This window comes from Thamnophis elegans, chromosome 2 (assembly GCF_009769535.1).
Source record: "Thamnophis elegans isolate rThaEle1 chromosome 2, rThaEle1.pri, whole genome shotgun sequence".
In the NCBI taxonomy this organism is placed as follows: Eukaryota; Metazoa; Chordata; class Lepidosauria; order Squamata; family Colubridae; genus Thamnophis; species Thamnophis elegans.
In genome coordinates this window covers 13,538,420-13,557,877 of record NC_045542.1, presented here as the reverse complement: position 1 = coordinate 13,557,877, position 19,458 = coordinate 13,538,420, and the positions used below count along the sequence as shown (strand labels likewise).

The 19,458-nt window shown below is 38.4% G+C and overlaps 1 protein-coding gene across 1 annotated transcript; it reads right to left on the bottom strand.

Annotated features, from left to right (window-relative positions):
* Positions 1-7,077: 7,077 nt before the first annotated feature.
* Positions 7,078-13,576, bottom strand: NXNL1 (nucleoredoxin like 1). Its single transcript, XM_032211051.1, is given in 3 exon segments — positions 7,078-7,116; positions 7,119-7,368; positions 13,251-13,576. Coding segments are annotated over 3 exon segments (615 nt in total).
* Between the last annotated feature and the right edge of the window lie 5,882 nt (positions 13,577-19,458).

Here is a 19,458-nt window from a genome sequence, read left to right as displayed (position 1 = left end):
TTACGATTTATCACTTTGTTGCGTGTATATGTATATGTATATGTATATGTATATGTATATGTATATATGGAGCTTATGTACCAGAGACAAATTCCTTGGGTGTACAATAACACCTGGCCAATAAAGAATATTCCATTTCATTTCATTCTATTTTTCTATATTGCCCATAACCTCAAAAATAATATATATTTGAAAAACCTGGAAGGATCATGAGTACTTGCTAAACTAAAACAGCCCAAGGTTGAACTACAAATGACAGATTAAGGAACAGATTTAAGATGGCTCTTTTAAAACAAATAAACATGTGGGTAATTCAACCATTTGAATAACAATTTAACTTTCTGTAGCTGCCATGTAATTTTGGATGCCCCAAAATTACATGACACTGAATTTGCGGTGGCTCAGTGGCTAAGATGTTGAGCTTGCCAATCAGAAAGGTTGGCAGTTCAGCGGTTTGAATCCGCATAACGGAGTGAGCTCCCGTGACTTGTCCCAGCTTCTGCCAAACTAGCAGTTTGAAAACATGTAAAAATGGAAGTAGAAAAATAGGGACCACTTTGGTGGGAAGGTAACAGTGTTCCGTGCTCCTTCGGCGTTTAGTCATGCCAGCCACATGATGTCTTTGGACAGTACTGGCTCTTCGGCTTTGAAATGGAGATGAGCACCACCCCCTAGAGATGGGAATGACTAGCACATATGTGCAAGTGGAACCTTTACCTTTGCTAATTATACTGCTTTGTAAAGGGAGCTATGCAGAACTATGCAACAACCTACTGATTATAATACCATACAACTATTCTATTACAGATCCATACTGTCCTCCACATCAACTTTAAATTTTCAAACAGAAGATAGAGAATTCTGCATCAATCCACCTTTATCCCACCTGTTAGCCAAGAATCCCTCCAAAATACCTTGGAACACCCACAGAGAGAGAGAAAGAGAAAGAGAGAGAGAGGGGGAGAGAGGGAGAGAGAGAGAGAGAGAGAGAGAGAGAGAGAGAGAGAGAGAGAGAGAGAGAGAGAGAGAGAGAGAGAGAGAGAGAGAGAAGAACTACTTCAGGAAGAGGAAAGAAGAAAAAAGCAAGGTCAGAAAAATCTTCACAATATTTTTGTTTATTACAGAGATACAAAAATATCTGAAATATAAAAATCTGTAAAAATATGAAAGGGTATTATTGTTGCATTCATAGACTAGTAATTTAGCGAATAGTGCAGTGGGAGTTTTAACATTAATTGGCTACATCCAATACAAAATTAAGCACATTTAAGCCCATGGATTTCATTCACCTTGTGGTCATTAAGTGTTCACCTCTTAAACTCATTCGGTTTTAATGGGATAACTTAAGAGTCTTTATTTAACCCAGAAACAAGATGGGGCCAGCCAGCTACACTGTATATGTAAAACAATTCATTACATGCAATTACAAACAAATAACTTAGGTCTGACATCTTTCCTGCATTTTAACAAATATATTAAAACTTCTAATATTACATTATACTAAAACACAATTTGTTTACAAGCGTGATGGCTACAGTGCTAGATATTGGGGATAATAAAGAACAAGCTTTTTTGCAATTTTATGTAAACAATCTACTCAGGCAATGGGAACCAAAAAGTACTGTAGTTCAAACAAAATACAGAATTTGAAATAAGTGATTAAACTGGCATCCTAAATCATGGGGTTCTCATGGATAGTAGTCTCCTCTGACTCCTAGAGGATATTTAATTAAATGTGTTTAATAAATAATAGAATAATAGAAATCATTCCCTCAGAGATAAAATTGGCCTCAACTTGTTTCTTCTCTAAAAAGGCCTTGAAGCCATGGTTTTGTCAGCAGGCTTGGGGACTCCATATGGAGCCAATTAAATGGCTTGTCTGATTTTGTTGTCGCAGCCATGTGAATTTTTAGATGTAGATTTTTAATATTGCACTCCGCCCAGAGCCACTGTGTAGGAGTTGGGCAGCTAAATAACTTTGTTTAATAATAAATAATGCACAAGATGAAATTGAAAAAACACCACCAGTAATTAAAAAACTTCCAGTACTTACCATCTTGCTGTAAATGTTCCCGGAAACACTGGAACTTTTTATCTATGTCTCGTAGATTCTTGTTGACTTGAAGGAGCCTGGTAGAGCAGAATTTACTACCAACCAGGCCTTCTGTAGTGGCCCAAATATGACTCAGGAGTTCTGGATTATTGGCTAAGGATTGAATATCTAGTGCTGATTGCTTGCCATTGCAAGTGTATCTGAAGTCATTAGGCTCCATCCTCGGACCCTGGTTACAGGTTATATTCAGCACTGTTGTTCCACATCGCTAGCAAATTATATATTCTGTTCTTTACCAGGATAATCTATCAACTCCAGAATCTAATGTAGCACATGAACCCAATTAACTCTCAAGCCTCCAGGTCTTTATGCTTTTCCTTGGTGCATTATTCTCAGTTTCCAGAAAGATATTCCTGTACTTTTATAAAAACCGAACAATTCATCTGACAAGTCAGAGTCCATTAAGGGCAGCTGAACAATCTTCATCGTTCAAGTGAAGTTCAGGAGGGCAGTGATCTAGATAGGTCGAGGAACAGATCTCTCAGTCTCCAAGCATTAAAAGAAGACGAACATGATGGTATCCATTAAAATGTCCAGAAATTCATTCCCAGCTCAAAAGCAAGCCTTGCATTTTCTGTAGAAAAATGTGGTTCCTCGAAAAGAGAGGAAATGGTTCTTTACAGAGTTCTCCCAAAAGGTTTTTGAACAAAAGTGTTTCTATCTAGAATGTGACATTACTTCTGGAGAAGGTTGCCTCTCTTTCCCAAAAAGATAATCTCTTGCTCACTTTCTCTTTGAAATGTTGTACCTTTAGAGATCAGAATGTGTCCAGCTGCTACCTGCCATTCTTACTCTCAATTTCATCTGAGAACTAGATGTGGAAATGCCAGGACACGTCCCCTATCTGTAGAGAATGGATGAGCCATTTGGGTTACACACACAAGAATGACAGCCGATGCAGCTTTTCCACATTCCTTTTGTAGGAGTGATGAAATGAGAGGCTTCTTCCCACAGAATCTCTGTACTACATGAAAGAAAGACAATGTTCCTCCTTTACTCTTTCTTATTAACCACTTCCTACCTGAATCCCCAGGAAACATTTTCAGGGTGTGGTTCCAAGGCCACAGGTAGAAGGAGAACTTTCCCAAATGAAAGTCAAAATTGAATGAGAGAAGACTTGTCTCCATTTTTGAATTTGTCCTGGCAAGCTAAAGTGCAGAAATTTAGTGTTGGAAAGGAAAAACAGGAAATAGTTAAAAAAAACTAAATTATGAACAAGGGAAGTCTCCTTCCAGTACCACAAATAATGACAGCTTTTTCTAACACAATACTCTGAAGGATGGTGAGAACTGAAGTTCCAAATACCTGGAAGACACCATGATCAGGAAAATGACATTAAGTATCTTATGACTGCCCCACTCCCACTTCAGAATGGAGATACTAATTTATTGCAAGGTAGAGATTGACAACTCAGGTATGTCTTTCTACATACAAGGAATATTTGTGCATGTGTATTATCTGAAATTGCACACATTTTGTGGCCTGATCTGGCAGTTGACATGGCCCTCAGAACTAACAAGATTACCTGTTCCTACCTTGCAGGACTGTTGCAAGACTAAAACAATATATACTGAGGTAGAGAAGCTCTTTCAACTAAAAGCAACTGTTTTCCAATATTAAAATTCTGCATATTTAATTACAATGCTGTATCCTCCCTGTAAAGAAGATCCTGCATACCATATGCAGGTTGGGGTTGAGACCTCAGAGAATAGGAGCTGGGCTAAGGGCACATGGTCAATTCATTGTTTGAAGTTAAATCCAGATTAGCAGCTTTCTAAAGCTAAACACAGTGCCATATGTGCTCAAATTACAAGATTAAGATGCTATTCAAATTCAGTAACAGAAGTCTTTCATTTGTAAATAATCCAACTAGAAACAAAAATTTTTTTTTATCAAAAAAGAAAACAAAAAGGTTCTTAACTAGCCTGAGAAGAGATAAAAACAAAATTAAAAAGCCAACTTGTTCTTGTTCTTGGAACAGATGTCTAGTATGGAAAAATCAGCAGGTAAAGTTTTTTCCCCTTTCTTTACAGTATTAAATTTAAAAGAAAAGAGGAGCCTAGTATCAATTTCAACAGATTTTAGATTTTCAGTAACACATGTTTTAAATTAGGAAAATAATATTTAAGAATGCATGAAGTAACATTGTATTAGGTCTAAGAAAGAAAATGTTTTGACAATTGCATGAAAATATATCACAATAGAAAGAACTACAAGTAATTAGGCAACATTTCTTTTTTAAATTCCATTTAATTAAACAGGGTTATTACACACTCACGTTGCAGAAAACAACAGGACCCATATTAATTAGAAATAATCACTGTAGCAAGTTAGGCAAAATAATGCTTGTAGGCTTTCATGATGGTGCTGATGATCTATTATTCATAATTCTTGATACTTCAATAGATCTCAATTATTAGGAAAACAGCTAGAAAAAAATATTTATTAGCTTAGCAATACTATGAATCTCAGAGCAAAATATAGCAATAAGAGGACAAACCCAAATTCCCTACAACAGGGTGATTATAACTGATTCTGGTTGTATGCTGTCAAAGGATTGGTTATATGTTCTCAAAGGAATCTGATAAAAATATGTGGTATATGTCAAATGCCACATTAAATTTCTTTGAAATAACAATTCCCACTCATTATTCCATAGGTTACAAAACTAATATTACCTATGTTTCTTTTTTTTCACTTCTGCTTGTTAACAAACAATAAAGTACCATTTTTACTTCTCCAGTCCAAATTTTGTCTACCCCTGCTCTGGATAGTTTCCATTTTCAGACAAAGTAAAATGTGCAGTCAGTCTCTAAAAACAAGAGTTAGCTTTTCATTTACTGAAATATAGCATTGCTATGCTATGGATGATGGTACTATGGAATTAAAATTTCCTGCCTTCATCAGATCTTTAAGAAAAGATGTTTGCAGTTAGGAGAAAGAGTTAATTGCAAGTTGAGAGTGACCAAGGAGTGACTGAAAGAAAAAAATGGAAAAGTCCACCTATAAAAAAATGGCAATAGAGAAGCTTGTAGAGAAGGAATGGTATTAGGTCATCAATAAAACTTCGTGTATTTGGATTTACTCTTTTAAAACATCTTTATATGTTTGACTATACTTAAGGGACTATATGTTAAGTCCTCGGACTTCTGACCAGTGCTTTGTTCGCAGCCGAGGCAACACCAGACGCCAAGTTGCATTTGAACCATTTATTAACAAGCTCACATAGAACTTGTGGGGGCAGCCCTTGAAGAGTATTCAGAGACTTCAGCTTGTCCAGAATGCAGCCACGTGAGCGATTGTGGGTGCACCTCGGTACACCCACATTACACCTATCCTCCGTGAGCTGCACTGGTTACCGATTAGTCTCCGGATACGCTTCAAGGTGCTAGTCGTAACTTATAAAGCCCTTCATGGTATTGGATCTGGGTACTTGAGAGACCGCCTGCTGCCAATTACCTCCCACAGACCCATTAGATCTCACAGGGCTGGCCTCCTCCAGGTTCCATCTACTAGCCAATGCCATCTGGCTACTACCCGGGGGAGGGCCTTCTCTGTGGCAGCTCCGGCCCTCTGGAATGAACTCCCCGCAGGGATTCGGACCCTCACCTCTCTCCAGGCCTTCCGAAAAGCCATCAAAACCTGGCTTTGCCGGCAGGCCTGGGGGTGATGAGTTCCCTCCCCTCTCGACTTGTATGGTTGTGTGATTCTTGCTTATTTTAATTATCTGTATTTCATTTTATGTTCCCCTTTTCCCCTTTTGAATTGTTCGCTGCCCTGAGTCCTGCCAGAGAAGGGTGGCATACAAATAATAAAATTCAATTCAATTCAAACTACGACAGAGACAACAAGAGGCCGTCTGACGGCTATTTGTAAGACCGCTATCGGGTGGCCAGCCAATCCGCCTGTCCCCCAGTGCGCTGGAACCAATCAGTGAAACTTGGCTCAGCCCAGGTCGGAAGTCCCAGGACTTAACACTATACTTGCAGGGCTAGTCCCTTAAGCGGCAAGGCAAGCAATTAGAATTTAGAGTCACTTCAAACCTGAGACTTAAAACAGACAGAGACTTCTTGGTTCAGCTGGGAAGAAAAACGTCCTCTCCTGCTAAAAGAGTTGGTGGCAGCTTGCCCAAGAACAACTGCTTAGTAGGAAGAATATCACCTGAGGAACTCTGACCCTGGCCAGAGGATAATGTTTGATGCCAGAAAATCAAAAGACATGCTGAGAGTTGGTAACAAGGGTCTCCCCCTTCCCCTCATGTAATTAAATGAGCTGCTTCAGACAACAAAATGCTGATGGGTTCTGTCAGAAGGGAGATCTGCTCGGAAAGTGTTTTATGATAAAGTATGCAAACAAAGCTATTTTCACTCTTATCTTGCGTGGTTTGTGTTGTCATTCCAGGAAGGAAAGCTCAGTGCAGCCCCATGGTCTCCCAGAGCTAGGCATGCTTGTAAAATAAGTGTATTTGGAAGAAATGATTTAGATCTGAGGCAAGTGTGAGCACAGCACTTCTGCTGTTCATTAAAACATCCAGTCATTTCAGCCTAAGCCCTTAAAGGATATAAAAAAAGGACTTTAAGGATCACTGGGTCTTTAATCATTTCACCCTTTCAAACAGACAATATTTAGGCTCATCAGACAGTGTGAAAAAAGAGATTGTGTGGTTTTGAGGTCTGAAGCCCTTCAGAATGTTTTTCAAAGTGTTCACAGCCCTATTGAGTGCATTATGACATTCATTCCAGGTTCCAATTACAAATAAACACTCTATAGATATCTAATAATTTCATAGCTGCACGTTTTCTTTTAGAAAAAAAATATTCTAGATTTTCCAAGTCTCGAAATACATCTGCAATTAACAATGTCTGTGTCCAACCACAGTGTGGTTGTAGATATCTAATGTTCATAGATGATATTTTGGGAACACTCACATTCACCAACCTGAAGTTCCAAGAAGGAACATCTCCTCAGGAGACTTCACCTTTATCACCATCTTTGCTTCTTCTTCTTTGTTCTTAACCAGTTTGTACTTGAACCTCCGAATGGGATCAGTGATACTTTTCAGGGTCATGTCCTCAGAGTCCTGAGATAAAAGGAAGTTCCTGTCCACTAAATCAGCTGCCTCTTGCCAGTTCTTGAAGCAATCTGTGCCTTGCTCTTTGATTTCTTCCACAGCATTGTGGGCAATGACTTCACCATTTGGTTTCAAAACTACCACCGCAGGGGGATGGGTCACTGAAAATCTTAATGTCAGCTCCCTAGGAATGTTGCAGAAAGAAATAATAAGTTTCAAAAGTTCTGAGCTGGAACATGGGGAGCACATATTGGGATTTTCATAGGAGGAAATCTGAAAGAGGTATCACGAACCTAAGGTGTTTTTTTTTTACAATTATTCATTTGTTTGTATGGTTATACTCAGATACAACGATTGGACATTATCATCAATATATACCAGTCCCAAACACGTATTGTCAATTTATTAAGAAGAGGTTTAGCACCTGCAGTGGGAGAGGTGGCAAGGAAAGTCTTTATTAGTACTCTAACAAGACATCCTGGTTCTTTCACTTTTTCTGTTTGTTTTTGCTTTCTGAAAATAAATGAATGAGATAAATTTGATTAATGCCCCCAGCCTGCTGTGAGTAAGACCTTCTTTAGGTCTCTTCACATTTTGCTTGCCATCTTCTAACATTTCAAAGTTACATTTACCAGACTGTATTTTTAACAATGCACTCTGATAATCTCTCCAAATTCAGTATGGATATGGGTCCAGCTCACCCTTGGGTCCTTCCCTAAAGCATTTATCTGCAAACTTCTTTCCCTTTCCCCAATAACAGGTTGGATCTCTTACTTAGCCCTGTGACATCATCATATAATTAATCTTCCCACTTCCAGCAACAATATAGAGAAGAGACAAGGAAATGCAAAATATGCTATTACTATATTATGGCCCAGATAACTCAGCACAGAGATCCTATTTTCAGCATTAGGCTGTCTGTTCCTACTATCCCTGTTGTAGGGATTAAATCCTGCTTTAGCAAGAGAGTGAAAAGAAAACATTCAGATTAGCAGTTGGAGAGATCCAGCATGAAGCTCTTGATTAGCAACAGTTAGACTCCAGATGAGCATATTGTGTAACAAAGGAGCAGCAGCTAGAGAGTGCTGACACCCCGTCCTTATGTGTCACTATAGCCAAGATCCAGAATAGGGTTGCTTCTCAAGGTTGCTCAATGAGCTTCTTCACCAACATCTCTGAACTTATCTCTATCTACCTACTTACAGAACTTTTGATGGCAAACAGATATAAAAACCAACCATACAGATCCAATAAACAAATTGGGTTGAAGCCCCTAAAAAGCATAATATCAGCTCTTCAGATAAACGGCATCCACACCACAAACTCCCAACCCCTGTGCCTGGGGGAAGATCCAGTTCTGGACAGCTTCTGGAAAACCAGCAGGGTCAAGGCTATCTATATTTTAAGGAAAGGGAGACTGTTTCACAAGATGGGCACCATGACAAAGTTGGCACACTTCTTGTGGTGCACCAGGTTGCTCTGCTCCATTGATGGCATCCAGAGTATGCCCACTCTGTTTGATCTAATGGGATGATTAGGAACCATCAATGATAGGTGGTCCTGCAAGTAATCTGGCCCCATTCCAAGCAGGGCTTAAAGGTGGGAGCTTTTAATTGTACCCAGAAGCCCAATGGAATCCAGTGCAGCTCATGTAGCAGCAGTGATATGGTGTGCCCAATAATGCAAGTAACACTGCATTCTGGATCAATTGAAGCTTACAAATGCTCTTCAATGATAGCCCCATGTAGAGCATATTACAATAGTTCACTTGGAAGGTGAACAAGGCATGAGTTACCACAAGCAGTGGCTTCCAGCTTAGGAATGGGTACAATTGACTCACAAATGTAATTGTCCAATGGTGTCCTAGATAATGCCACCGTCTGCACCTCAGGTAGGAGTTAGGAATCTAGGACAACTCACAGATTATGTACCATTCTGCCTGGGATAGTGTTACCCCATTCAGAGTTAATGATCAAAATCACTAAATACTTAGGACCCCAAAAAACCCCACAACCATGGAGTCTTGTCAGGGTTCAACTGAGGCTGGTTCTTCCCAATCCAGGCCCCCACAGCCTCCAAGTACTGAGAAAGCACCTTGCAACATCATTTGGAAGCCCAGCAGAGATAAAGCTCAACTTTCCTAACCCTGGACTGAAAGATGACCTAATATTAGTTTTCATATTAAATAGGAGGAGGAAAGAGCTCTGTGGCACACCATGAAGCAAAAACCTAGGAATGGAACCTCTTATACACCCAACAACTGGAAGCATCCTCAGAGGAAGGAGAACCACCAAAGACAGGTGGACTCTCCCTCTCTCACAAGGAAGCATTCAAAATTAGTTGGGCCCAACTGCTTGTGATCTCTTGGAAAGTCTCAACCAATCAAGAAAGATTTAGATCTAATAGACAGGTAACAGAGCTCATAGCCCCAGGTCATGACCAGGGGTGAAATGTTACTGGTTCGGGGTGGTTCTCCTGAACTGGTTGTAAAAAATGCTACCAGTTCACCCGAAACAGTAGTAAAAAATGCATAGTTCCGTAGTAAAAAAATGCATAGTTCCGACAATCAGCTGAGCCACGTGATTTATATTTGCTAGAAATCAAGCAGCACAGTTGATTGTCGCACAGCTGATTGTTGGAACTTTAAAAAAAAACCTTTTAAAGCATTTTTTAATATAAAACTGTCATATAAAACTATTACATAACATAGTTATATACTGTATGTTTATATACATATATTTAGCATGTTTATATATCACCCGGAGTCAAGTCTATGTGACACTATGTGATAAATATTGTAGACATATAGTCCTTGACTTATGACCATAATTGAGCCTAAAATTTCCGTTGTTAAGCAAGGCAGTTGTTAAGTAATTTTTACCCCATTTTGCCTGTATTTAACTAAATAAATAAATTGTAGTCCATAAGAACTGGAGAGTACCAGTATTCATTTAGCTTCCCTTAATATTTTTTAGAAAGCTATTTAATTCTATATCCTTGTTGCTTATATTTGTTTGATGATGCTAAATATTGGCTTTCATGGTTTTAATGTACATCCTGTCCTTTAAAATTTTAATTACTTCTTTCCATAAATTGAGAGCAGTGGGGCTACTATAGGGGTCCCCAACCTCTTAGTTTGTGGACCAGCACCTACACCATGTCACAACTGATCTGCGCAAACAAGGGAAGTCCCGTCCGCAGTATGCAGGCAACATGCAAAACCATGCCTCTGGTCCGCGGAAAAACCTTTCTCCACGGAACCGGTCCCTGGTGCCCAAAGGTTTGGGGCCATTGGTCTAATGGTTAAAGTGCTGGCCTAAAGAGCGAGACACTTTGAGTTCTAGTCCTACTTTAGCAGGCCTGTCAAACTGGCGGCCTGCGGGCCGAAGGCATCACGTGCAGGCCACGCCCATCCTGGCTCTGCAAAGGCAAAAAAGGTTGCGATATATGTCATGATACATCACGTGATGTGGTCGAATTTGACACCTGTGTACTTTAGGCCTGAAAGCCAGCTGGGTGATTTGAGGGCCAGTCATTCTCTCTCAGTTCAACCCACCTCGCAGGGTTGCTGTTGTGGAGAAAATAGGAGGAGGAAGGAGTACTTGGTATTTTCATTGCCTTGAGTTATTTGTAAAAATAACAAAGGTGGGATATAAATAAACTGGTGGATAAGGTAGAAACCTGCCTGCTCTTGTGGTTCTTTTTGCTGAAGCAACTTCAGCAGGGGCTGAATATCATAGTCATTTGTCTGATATAGTGCAGCTGCATAGTTAAGCAAGAAGTTGAGCTAGATAATCTTCAACACACAGTTTTATGCCTAAATGTTTATACAGTATTGCTAAACTGAGATGTCACTGGCTAAAATTAATGTTTGAACCCAGGCATTATGACATTTGATAAACCACAATTAAATAAATCCTGATGATCTAAGTCTTGGATCTTGAACCATACCTTTTTCTTTAAAAAAAAAAAAAACCACCACACAAAGCACAATTTATAAGCATGTGGATTTGCATTATGACTTGGTTCTGGTTAAAAGGAATTTAATTTCTAATTAAATTAAAGTATTAGGGGCATTAGCAGGTTTCAAGATTAATAAACAAAAGATAATATATTAATAAAAAACATGAAGATACAAGATCAAACAGAATGAATGAATAAAAAACTGACTTTAAAACGGAGAAGTAAAATACTTGGGAATAACTACAACAATATAAATTGTGTGTTATTTCAAAATAATTATATTATAATTATTTTAAAACATGGAATGAAGTTAGAAAAGATCAAAATGCGATAAAGTACAATTGTCACTGTTGGGCAGAATTTCTATGATTAGACGGAATGTTTTATCTAGAATTGTTATTTTTGTTTCAGACAATATATATTTGACAACTAATGTACCATTTTAACATGGTTTAAGAATATAGCTAAATTTGTACGACGGGGAAAAACCTTGAGTTAAATCTTAAGGTACTACAATAGGGAAAGGAAAGAGGTGGATTGGTCTACCAGATTTGAAATTATTATATACCCGTGATGGCACACCTATGGCAGGTGTGCTAGAGATGGCACACAGAGTCCTCTTTGTGGGCACGTGCACCGTTGCCAGCTGCTCTTCTGGTTTCCGGTGCATGCATACTCACCAGCCAGCTGATCTTTCCACGTGTCCAGAGCGCCAGAAACCCGAAGACCAGCTGGCTGGTACGCATGTGGCTTCGGTTTGGGTACGCAGTGCCGAAAAGATTCGCCATCATTGCTATTTACTTTGTTGCCTGCTTAGCTTGAATGGAAGAGTGGGTATTGTTTAGAAAAAAAGATGGCTACTGGAGTCAGAAGGAGATGATGTGAAATTTGGGTGGCATAGATATCTCTGGTGTGACAAAGCTAAGATTAATGTAGATTTCAAAAATCATTATCCTAGGCGGGCCATTCTTAGTGTATGGAATAAATATACACCTAGTTTATGCCCGACAATATGTTTGTGGCTTTCACCATAAGAAACATAGATGAGAAGTGATAAGTAAATATAAATGGTTAATTCATCATGATATACCATGATGTCGAGGGAATTGCAAAACAAAAACATGAGAAGATTAGATAATGGAAGGATATACCTGACAATGGTTTTCTTAAGATACAATTATCAGGAAGAAAATATGAGACAGAAGAAGAAGTGAAAGAATATATGATAAAATGGACTTAAATATTGACTATAACATATAATTGGATCGATTAAAAATAAGTGGTTCAAAGGATTAAATTACATCATGTTCTAGCCTTAAAAAGATTTTTTATAAAATACATTGCTAATTAGAAACTAGAAACCTTGTTTATAGATATGACAAATGCAACAAGACTTTACATGCATAAAAGTGGAAATGTTCTTGACTACCCACAATGGAGGAATGGGTTGGTAAAAATGATGGAATTTGCAGAGATGGCTACCTTAATTTCTTGATCAGAGAAAAGACAATATCTATATTTATGGCTGACTAGAAACCATTTGTAGACTTTTGGATGAAACAGAAGAAATGCGTGTTTAGCTTATAGTTAGTTTGTAGACTTGTTGATGAGAAAAAAATTAGATAAGAGAAAAAAGAAACCTTTTTATATTGTAAAATAAGAGATACATTTGTAATTATATTTGTATTTGCTGCAAAGGAAATCAAAATCTTTTCTATTTCTTTTTGTTTTTTCATTCTGCATTTTTCTTGTTTTCTTTATCCTGTCTTGGTTTGTGTTAGTTTCTGTGTTCTCCTAAAAACTTTAATAAAATTTATTTAAAAAAGATAACCATTCTGTGCTAATATCCCCAAATACTGCTGATATATCTACACTGATTGGATAATTATCAATCACTATGCCCATTATATATGCTTAATTCATGTAAAGCAGGTTCACACCACAATTTGTTGACCTGAAAACAACTGAAATAATGCTAATTATAAAATGTAGATTATAGACTATAAAGACTGAATCAAACCAAATAAACCCAATTGTGGCTTAATATGCCTATGAGTCCAGCCTCAGTTCTGGCATTTCCTAACTACATTTTCAGATCCTTACTTTTTGAACTCATCCTGGAAAGGTAAAAACAGCCATCGCTTTGGCATTTTCTTCAGAAACTTATCTTGCTTCTCCTCTGTGTTGTCCAGCGACACATAGATGAGAACTAGTTGAGCTGCTCGCTCCATATAAAACTCGTCTGTCAGTTTCACAAAAAATTCTTTCAGGATGGGCGCAAACTCTTGGCATCGAGGACATTCACCAGAGCCAAAATAGAGGAGCATTACTTTGTTCTCTAATGTTCGGGTGAGTTCCCGTTCCAGCTCCAGCTCATCATTGTCCTTGTTGTTCACAACAAGGCTCTGTGGAAGAAAAAGGGCAGCCATGGCCACAAGGGGGCTACAAGGCTTAAAGAATCATTGTTAGGCTCTACCCAGATTAGCACTGAAAAGGAAAAAGGGAGACAACATTTGTCAATTATTTTCCCCATCATTTATTAACAACTTAACTGTGTATCCCGTCTCCTGCACTAAAGGCTCAGAAAGCACAATGACAAACCGGAAACCAATAGTGTACGCTAATCAGTGACATGCCTTTCACTGTCAACAGGCTTTATTGTCTGTGTGGGGTGGGGTAGGGACACAAAACAGCAGACAGCCCCACTGCACAGGAAGGCAGCATTGTTTTTAAATTAAAAAAATTGTCTGGTCATCAGAATGAAGGAACAAGGCATCATAGAAGAAAAAAATAGCCTCTCCTGCTCTGCTAATCTTCTACTTGTTCAACGATTAAAAAGAAACATGGCAGTTTGTTCTATCACCTTGGCAATCTGTGTTTCATTCAGCTAAAGGGATAGAGGGGTTTCGTTTACTCCAAAGTTTAATCCCAAAGAAAGTACAATGAAAAGGGCACGAAAACCCAGATTCAAATCTCGGCACATCTCTATGGGGGTCTCTTTTTTGCTGTCTTAGCCTAGCCTAGCACTAACAATAATTCAAATGAATGGGTCAGGAAAATAATCATTATAAATGTCCCTATTAAAGCTATTCTATGAGAAAATAGTTTGGCTGGTACTACGGTATACAGGCAGGCTGTTGAAAATCATTAGGTCTTGTCAACAGGAGAAACAAATATTACATCTTAAAATAGATCTGAAATATTTATTAAACTGCCAGGTGTAATGAAATTCCTAGGCAAAGATGGGACCTTGCTGTCTCTGCAAAAATTCACAAGGCATTCCTGCTTTAGTTCAGTTTGATTTTGTCTCACCTCAAAGCCACCTCATTGTCGAGAAGGCAGTAAGCTGTTATTTTCAGGTCTTCAGACCACTGGGAAGATCCTTCACAAAAAGGCAGTAATTCTGTTCCCATACTTTAATTCATGGCTGATGCTAATAACCTCTCTTACTGAGTCTACTTCCCCACCTATTAATAGAAGAAATAGCCAGTACTTTAATCTTCTTACAGCAGCTATTTGGAAAGAATATGACCAATGAATTTGCTTATCATAAATCTCTTATCATGCTAACAGTTTATGGGCCAATGACTCATACCATTGCATCTTTCATTAGCATTTTTATTCTTAACGCTGGCAACCTGTTGCACAATTGAATCAATTCATCCATTTAAAGCATTATTTTTTTCCCTTTATATAATAAGCAACTAGCATTCTTTAAGGGCTGTTTTTAAAAATGTTAACTATATAAAATCAGGCTAAGAGATGAAATAGCATATAAAACTGCAAAATCAAGAAATAAAAAAATATATAAGCTATGTCAGATTCACACACACAACCTATATTTGTGGTCCCTGATAATAATAAGAAAACGATGTTTTAACAAATCTAGAAGAACATCAAAAAAGAAAGAAAATGTTCTCATTCCCCTGTGCAAAATAACCGAGAGAAGAATCTGGGGTGTGGTAGTTTAATATTAATTACATGTATTACGTAAGTTGCCTAGATTTGTAGCTGTGATCGAAACAGCAGATAACAGCAGATTGGTTTGCTTGCTTAAACAAGCAAACCAACCAACATTTCTCTTTCTAATCAATTTACCTTTACATATGAGACACCTAAAATAGCGTCCAATTATTATTTTAATTGATAGGCTCAAGAAAATAGGTATCTAGACTGCAGGTCCACCAGAGAATTGGGCCTTTAATCTGACTACTACTGCAATGCAGCATTATAACTGCATAATTTTGTAGATTGACTTTGATGGAAGTAATATCAGATCCATAATGCAATATGTGTTTGCTATTCAGAAGTCTCCATGGGAATAAGGTGGGGAGAATGAGGGGCACAGCAACATGTTCCCACCCTTTGTATGTGTTCAATGATGGTAGTGGGGCCTGGATTGTGTGCTATACCTGCCATCTTGCAACTTTTGACCCCTGCTGCAGACATTGTTCTTCATATCTAACATAAAAAGAGGCAAAGACAGTTTAAATATTGTGCTCTGCTCTATTATTGGCTTAGCATCTTATGTGAACTAGCTATTTTGATTTGTTCAACATCTTGTTGAAACTTTGTTACATTCATAATAAATGATATTTATCAAATTTATATGGCTGCCCATCTCTCCCAAAATGATTCTGACTGGCATACAAGAGAACCAACAGTCTTTCCAAATGCTGCTAGATGTTATCTATAAGCCTTCGCGGCATAGTCTTGTTACTTGAGGGACCACCTATTTCCTGACTATTTGAACCCTGCAGGGCTATTGTACTCCTGAGTTCCTTCGATTAAACAATGTCATGTATTGTCCGAAAGGTGCTTTTTCAAGAGGCAACTGGACTCTCTGGTTTCTCTTTGAAGAAGTTTCGCTTCTCATCCAAGAAGCTTCTTCAGCTCAGGCTTCTTGGATGAGAAGCGAAACGTCTTCAAAGAAAAACCAGAAAGTCCAGTTGCCTTTGAAAAAGCACCTTTGGGACAACCATGACCTGCATGACTGAGAATCTCCGTAGACAAACATCATGTATTCAAACCCTAGGAGCATGCCTTCTCTTTAGCTGGATCCCCTGAGATCCAGATGACTCCACTTTGCTATTGTTTAGAACAGCTGTGAAAACTTGCTCTTCATCCAAATCTTTGATGAGGGGGAGTAAATACCAGCCTCCACACCTTGTTGAGCTTGCCATGTTTTATCTCATACTTTTATTGATTTCCTTGTTTGATTTTTGTGAGCTGCCCAGAGCTGTTTGGAGTCAGGAAAAATACAAGTGTAATATGTTGTTGTTGATGTTACCCATGAATGACATATCCCAATAGAATGAGTGGTCATGAGGTACCTCCTGAGAGCAATGTAACCAAAACAACACCACACAGATATACACTGTGTAAAAATAGAAAATCATCCCTCGGCCCAAGAGAGTTACCGTATATAAGTCATATAAAACCCTGGACTTAGGAACATGACATAAAAATTAGGGAATTTATTTTTAAACTCGATTGCGTTAAACAGTGGAAGTTATCATAATCAGTAAATTATGGCTAGCATTGCTTTTTTTCTTTTTAACAGTCCTGAACTACAAAGAGGACAGTGTAGTTCTTTGTGATTTCATAATGTAAGACTGGGAAATGTTTTGCCGTACAAGTCATGAATCATGAAACAATAAATACTAATAGGAATTAGGAGTACTTTTGAAGTGAAGTAGAGTAAAGGTCAGTGGAATGTCATCAATTCTTTGCATTGTAACTAGAAAACAAGATAACCTGAACATTGTGTTCTTTCAAAGTTTTGTAATTGTTCCGGTAAAAAAAAATATTGCTGCAAAGATGCTGTCAAAGAAATATGCACATTCTCTTGAAAATAAATGCCTCTTCAAAATATTCTTTATTTAGAAGACTTATTCAAAGTGCAGGTTGTCACAAATATTTCAAATTACAATGAATAATAGTAGCCACAGTAGTATGCTTATGTATTATGTAGTATGCTTATGTATATGACAACTGAAAATCAGTCTTTCCTTTTGTGGCCCATGGACACAAAATGGGCCCTATAGTAATGTTTCTAATGCTATACACTTCAATCTTAGAAAAACAACAAACCCAGACATACTTAAGAAACATATGCAGTGTTCACTGTTTTTCACCCTGATCTGGCTTTAACAGATTCTACCAGGCCTCTAGGTGACCCTTAGCCCAAATGTTGTGTACCTACAGTATGTCGTAACAGAAGCTATCTTATGTCTTGGTTTTAAACTGTTGCACAGGTTTGAGAAACCTAGGTATGAATAATCATGATGTTTGATAAATAATCATCACACAAACCGATAATTATATAAACAAAGTTGTGCTTAATTGACTTCCTGGGGGCGTGGCCTGTTGCAGAGGAGGGCTCCACCGAGCTCCTCAGAGATCTGGTCTGTATATCTAAATAAGATCATAGATAGCACCCCTTTTTGGCTAAGAAAGGGGCAGGGAGTAGCTCTGTAGGCTAGGGTCTATTCGTAAGCCACAACATTTTTCTTTTTTGGCTGTGGATAGAGATTAGATCCAGCCGGAGCGGAGCTTTTATCTCCAGCCAGTTCTTCTCAGCTGCCTTTTTTTTTGGCAGCCCCAGACAGGCTAGCCGCCCCCAGGACAAAACAAAGTTTTTTCAAGCTAGAATTGATACGGGCGGGTCCCACCCCTGTGAGGTTTATGTTTTTATTACTATCTTAAATACCAGCACCATTTGTCTTAGAGACTTCTTTGTCTAAATGGATTTCAAAATGGCGATTTCTCTCCGTGGATGATTGATAGTGGATATACTTAGCCGGTTTTACCTTCCTGCAGACCGCTCCTTAACAAAATAAACTCTTCTTCTTTGGAAACAGAGGGGACCAAAGCGCTGCTTACTTGTTTATTTATTATGGCACCCAGGTCAAAGAAGCGCCTTGCTACAAATGTGTCTAAAGAATTTAAAGAATTTTTACTGGAACCACAGCCTTGTCTCCTATGCCCTCTACTGGAGAACTTTTAACACAGGAATATTTCTTTAAAATGTTTAATGATTTTAAACAAGAAATTAAGGAATTTGTATTGGAACTATATGATGATTTAAAGTCTAAAGTTAATCAAATGAAGGCGAATACGTTTGTAGCCGTGTCTGCCCTGTCAGATTATTCTGCTGAAATAGAGAACAAATTGGAAAGTTTGGAGAAGGCTAATTTTAATTTGACTACCAATATTCAAATTTTACAACAAAAAATTAGAGACACTGAACAACAGCTTATGATGATAAACTTTAATAGGAAGGCATTTGCAATAAGAGTCAGAGGATTCCGTGAAAAGGAGCAAGAGAATCTGAAACAGACCTTTGCTGAAGCCTTCAGCCATGCGGTGGGAAGCCCGGGACTTAATTTGATTGGCAGATTCGGAAAATCTATCACCAGAACTCATTGATAGCGGAACAGCGACAGCTCCCGAGGGACATAATTATACATTTCTCTACAAAAGAATCTAGAAACGCGATTGTGCAAAAGTTTCATAACAACAGTCTCCGAGTTGATGACCAGGACCTGATTGTCTTCAAAGATATACCTTTCCAGATGTTGAAAGCAAGAAGGGACTACACCTTTTTAACTAAAGAGCTTAGGAGTCAACAGATTCGATACAGATGGGAGGCCCCTGCCGGCATCACGGTTACATTTGAGAATCAAAGATTTCGTCTTAACTCTGTTTCGGAGGCTCAAGATTTCTACTGTAGGACTTTGAAGGCGGGACTTCCTGACTCACTTGGAAGAGAGGAGAGACAAGCGGAAGGAGAAGGCAAGCGGCAGGCCATGTGGCTGCAAGATGGAGGGGGTAGCCTTTCCTCCCTCGGAGAAGCAGAAAAACGGAGATCGAGAATTTAGACATTTCAAAATATTCGCCAAAGTTAAGGACTGAATGGGGGTTTGAGACCTCTCTCCGGTAGAAAAAGCGGACTAATTCTTATCAGAAGGGAAAGCTGGGTGAAACTACTTTGAGCTAGATTTTAAATTAACGTTAGCATAAATTTGATAGTGGTAAACATTAGACAAGCAAGGGATGAGGGTAAAATATATGTGGAATGATTTACGTTGTTTAAAGCTTATTAGAACAGAAAGCCGGTTGGGATTATCTTAAGATAGGTGTAAAAAGAATGCGGAATGATTTATGTTGTTTAAACTTGTTAGAAGGGACTATTTAAAACAGAAGGTTAACTGACTCTTGCTGAAAGTATTATTTGAATATGTGGAATGATCCATGCTATTTAACTTTTATTAGAAGGGAAAGTTGGTTGAAATTGCTTTGAGTTAGA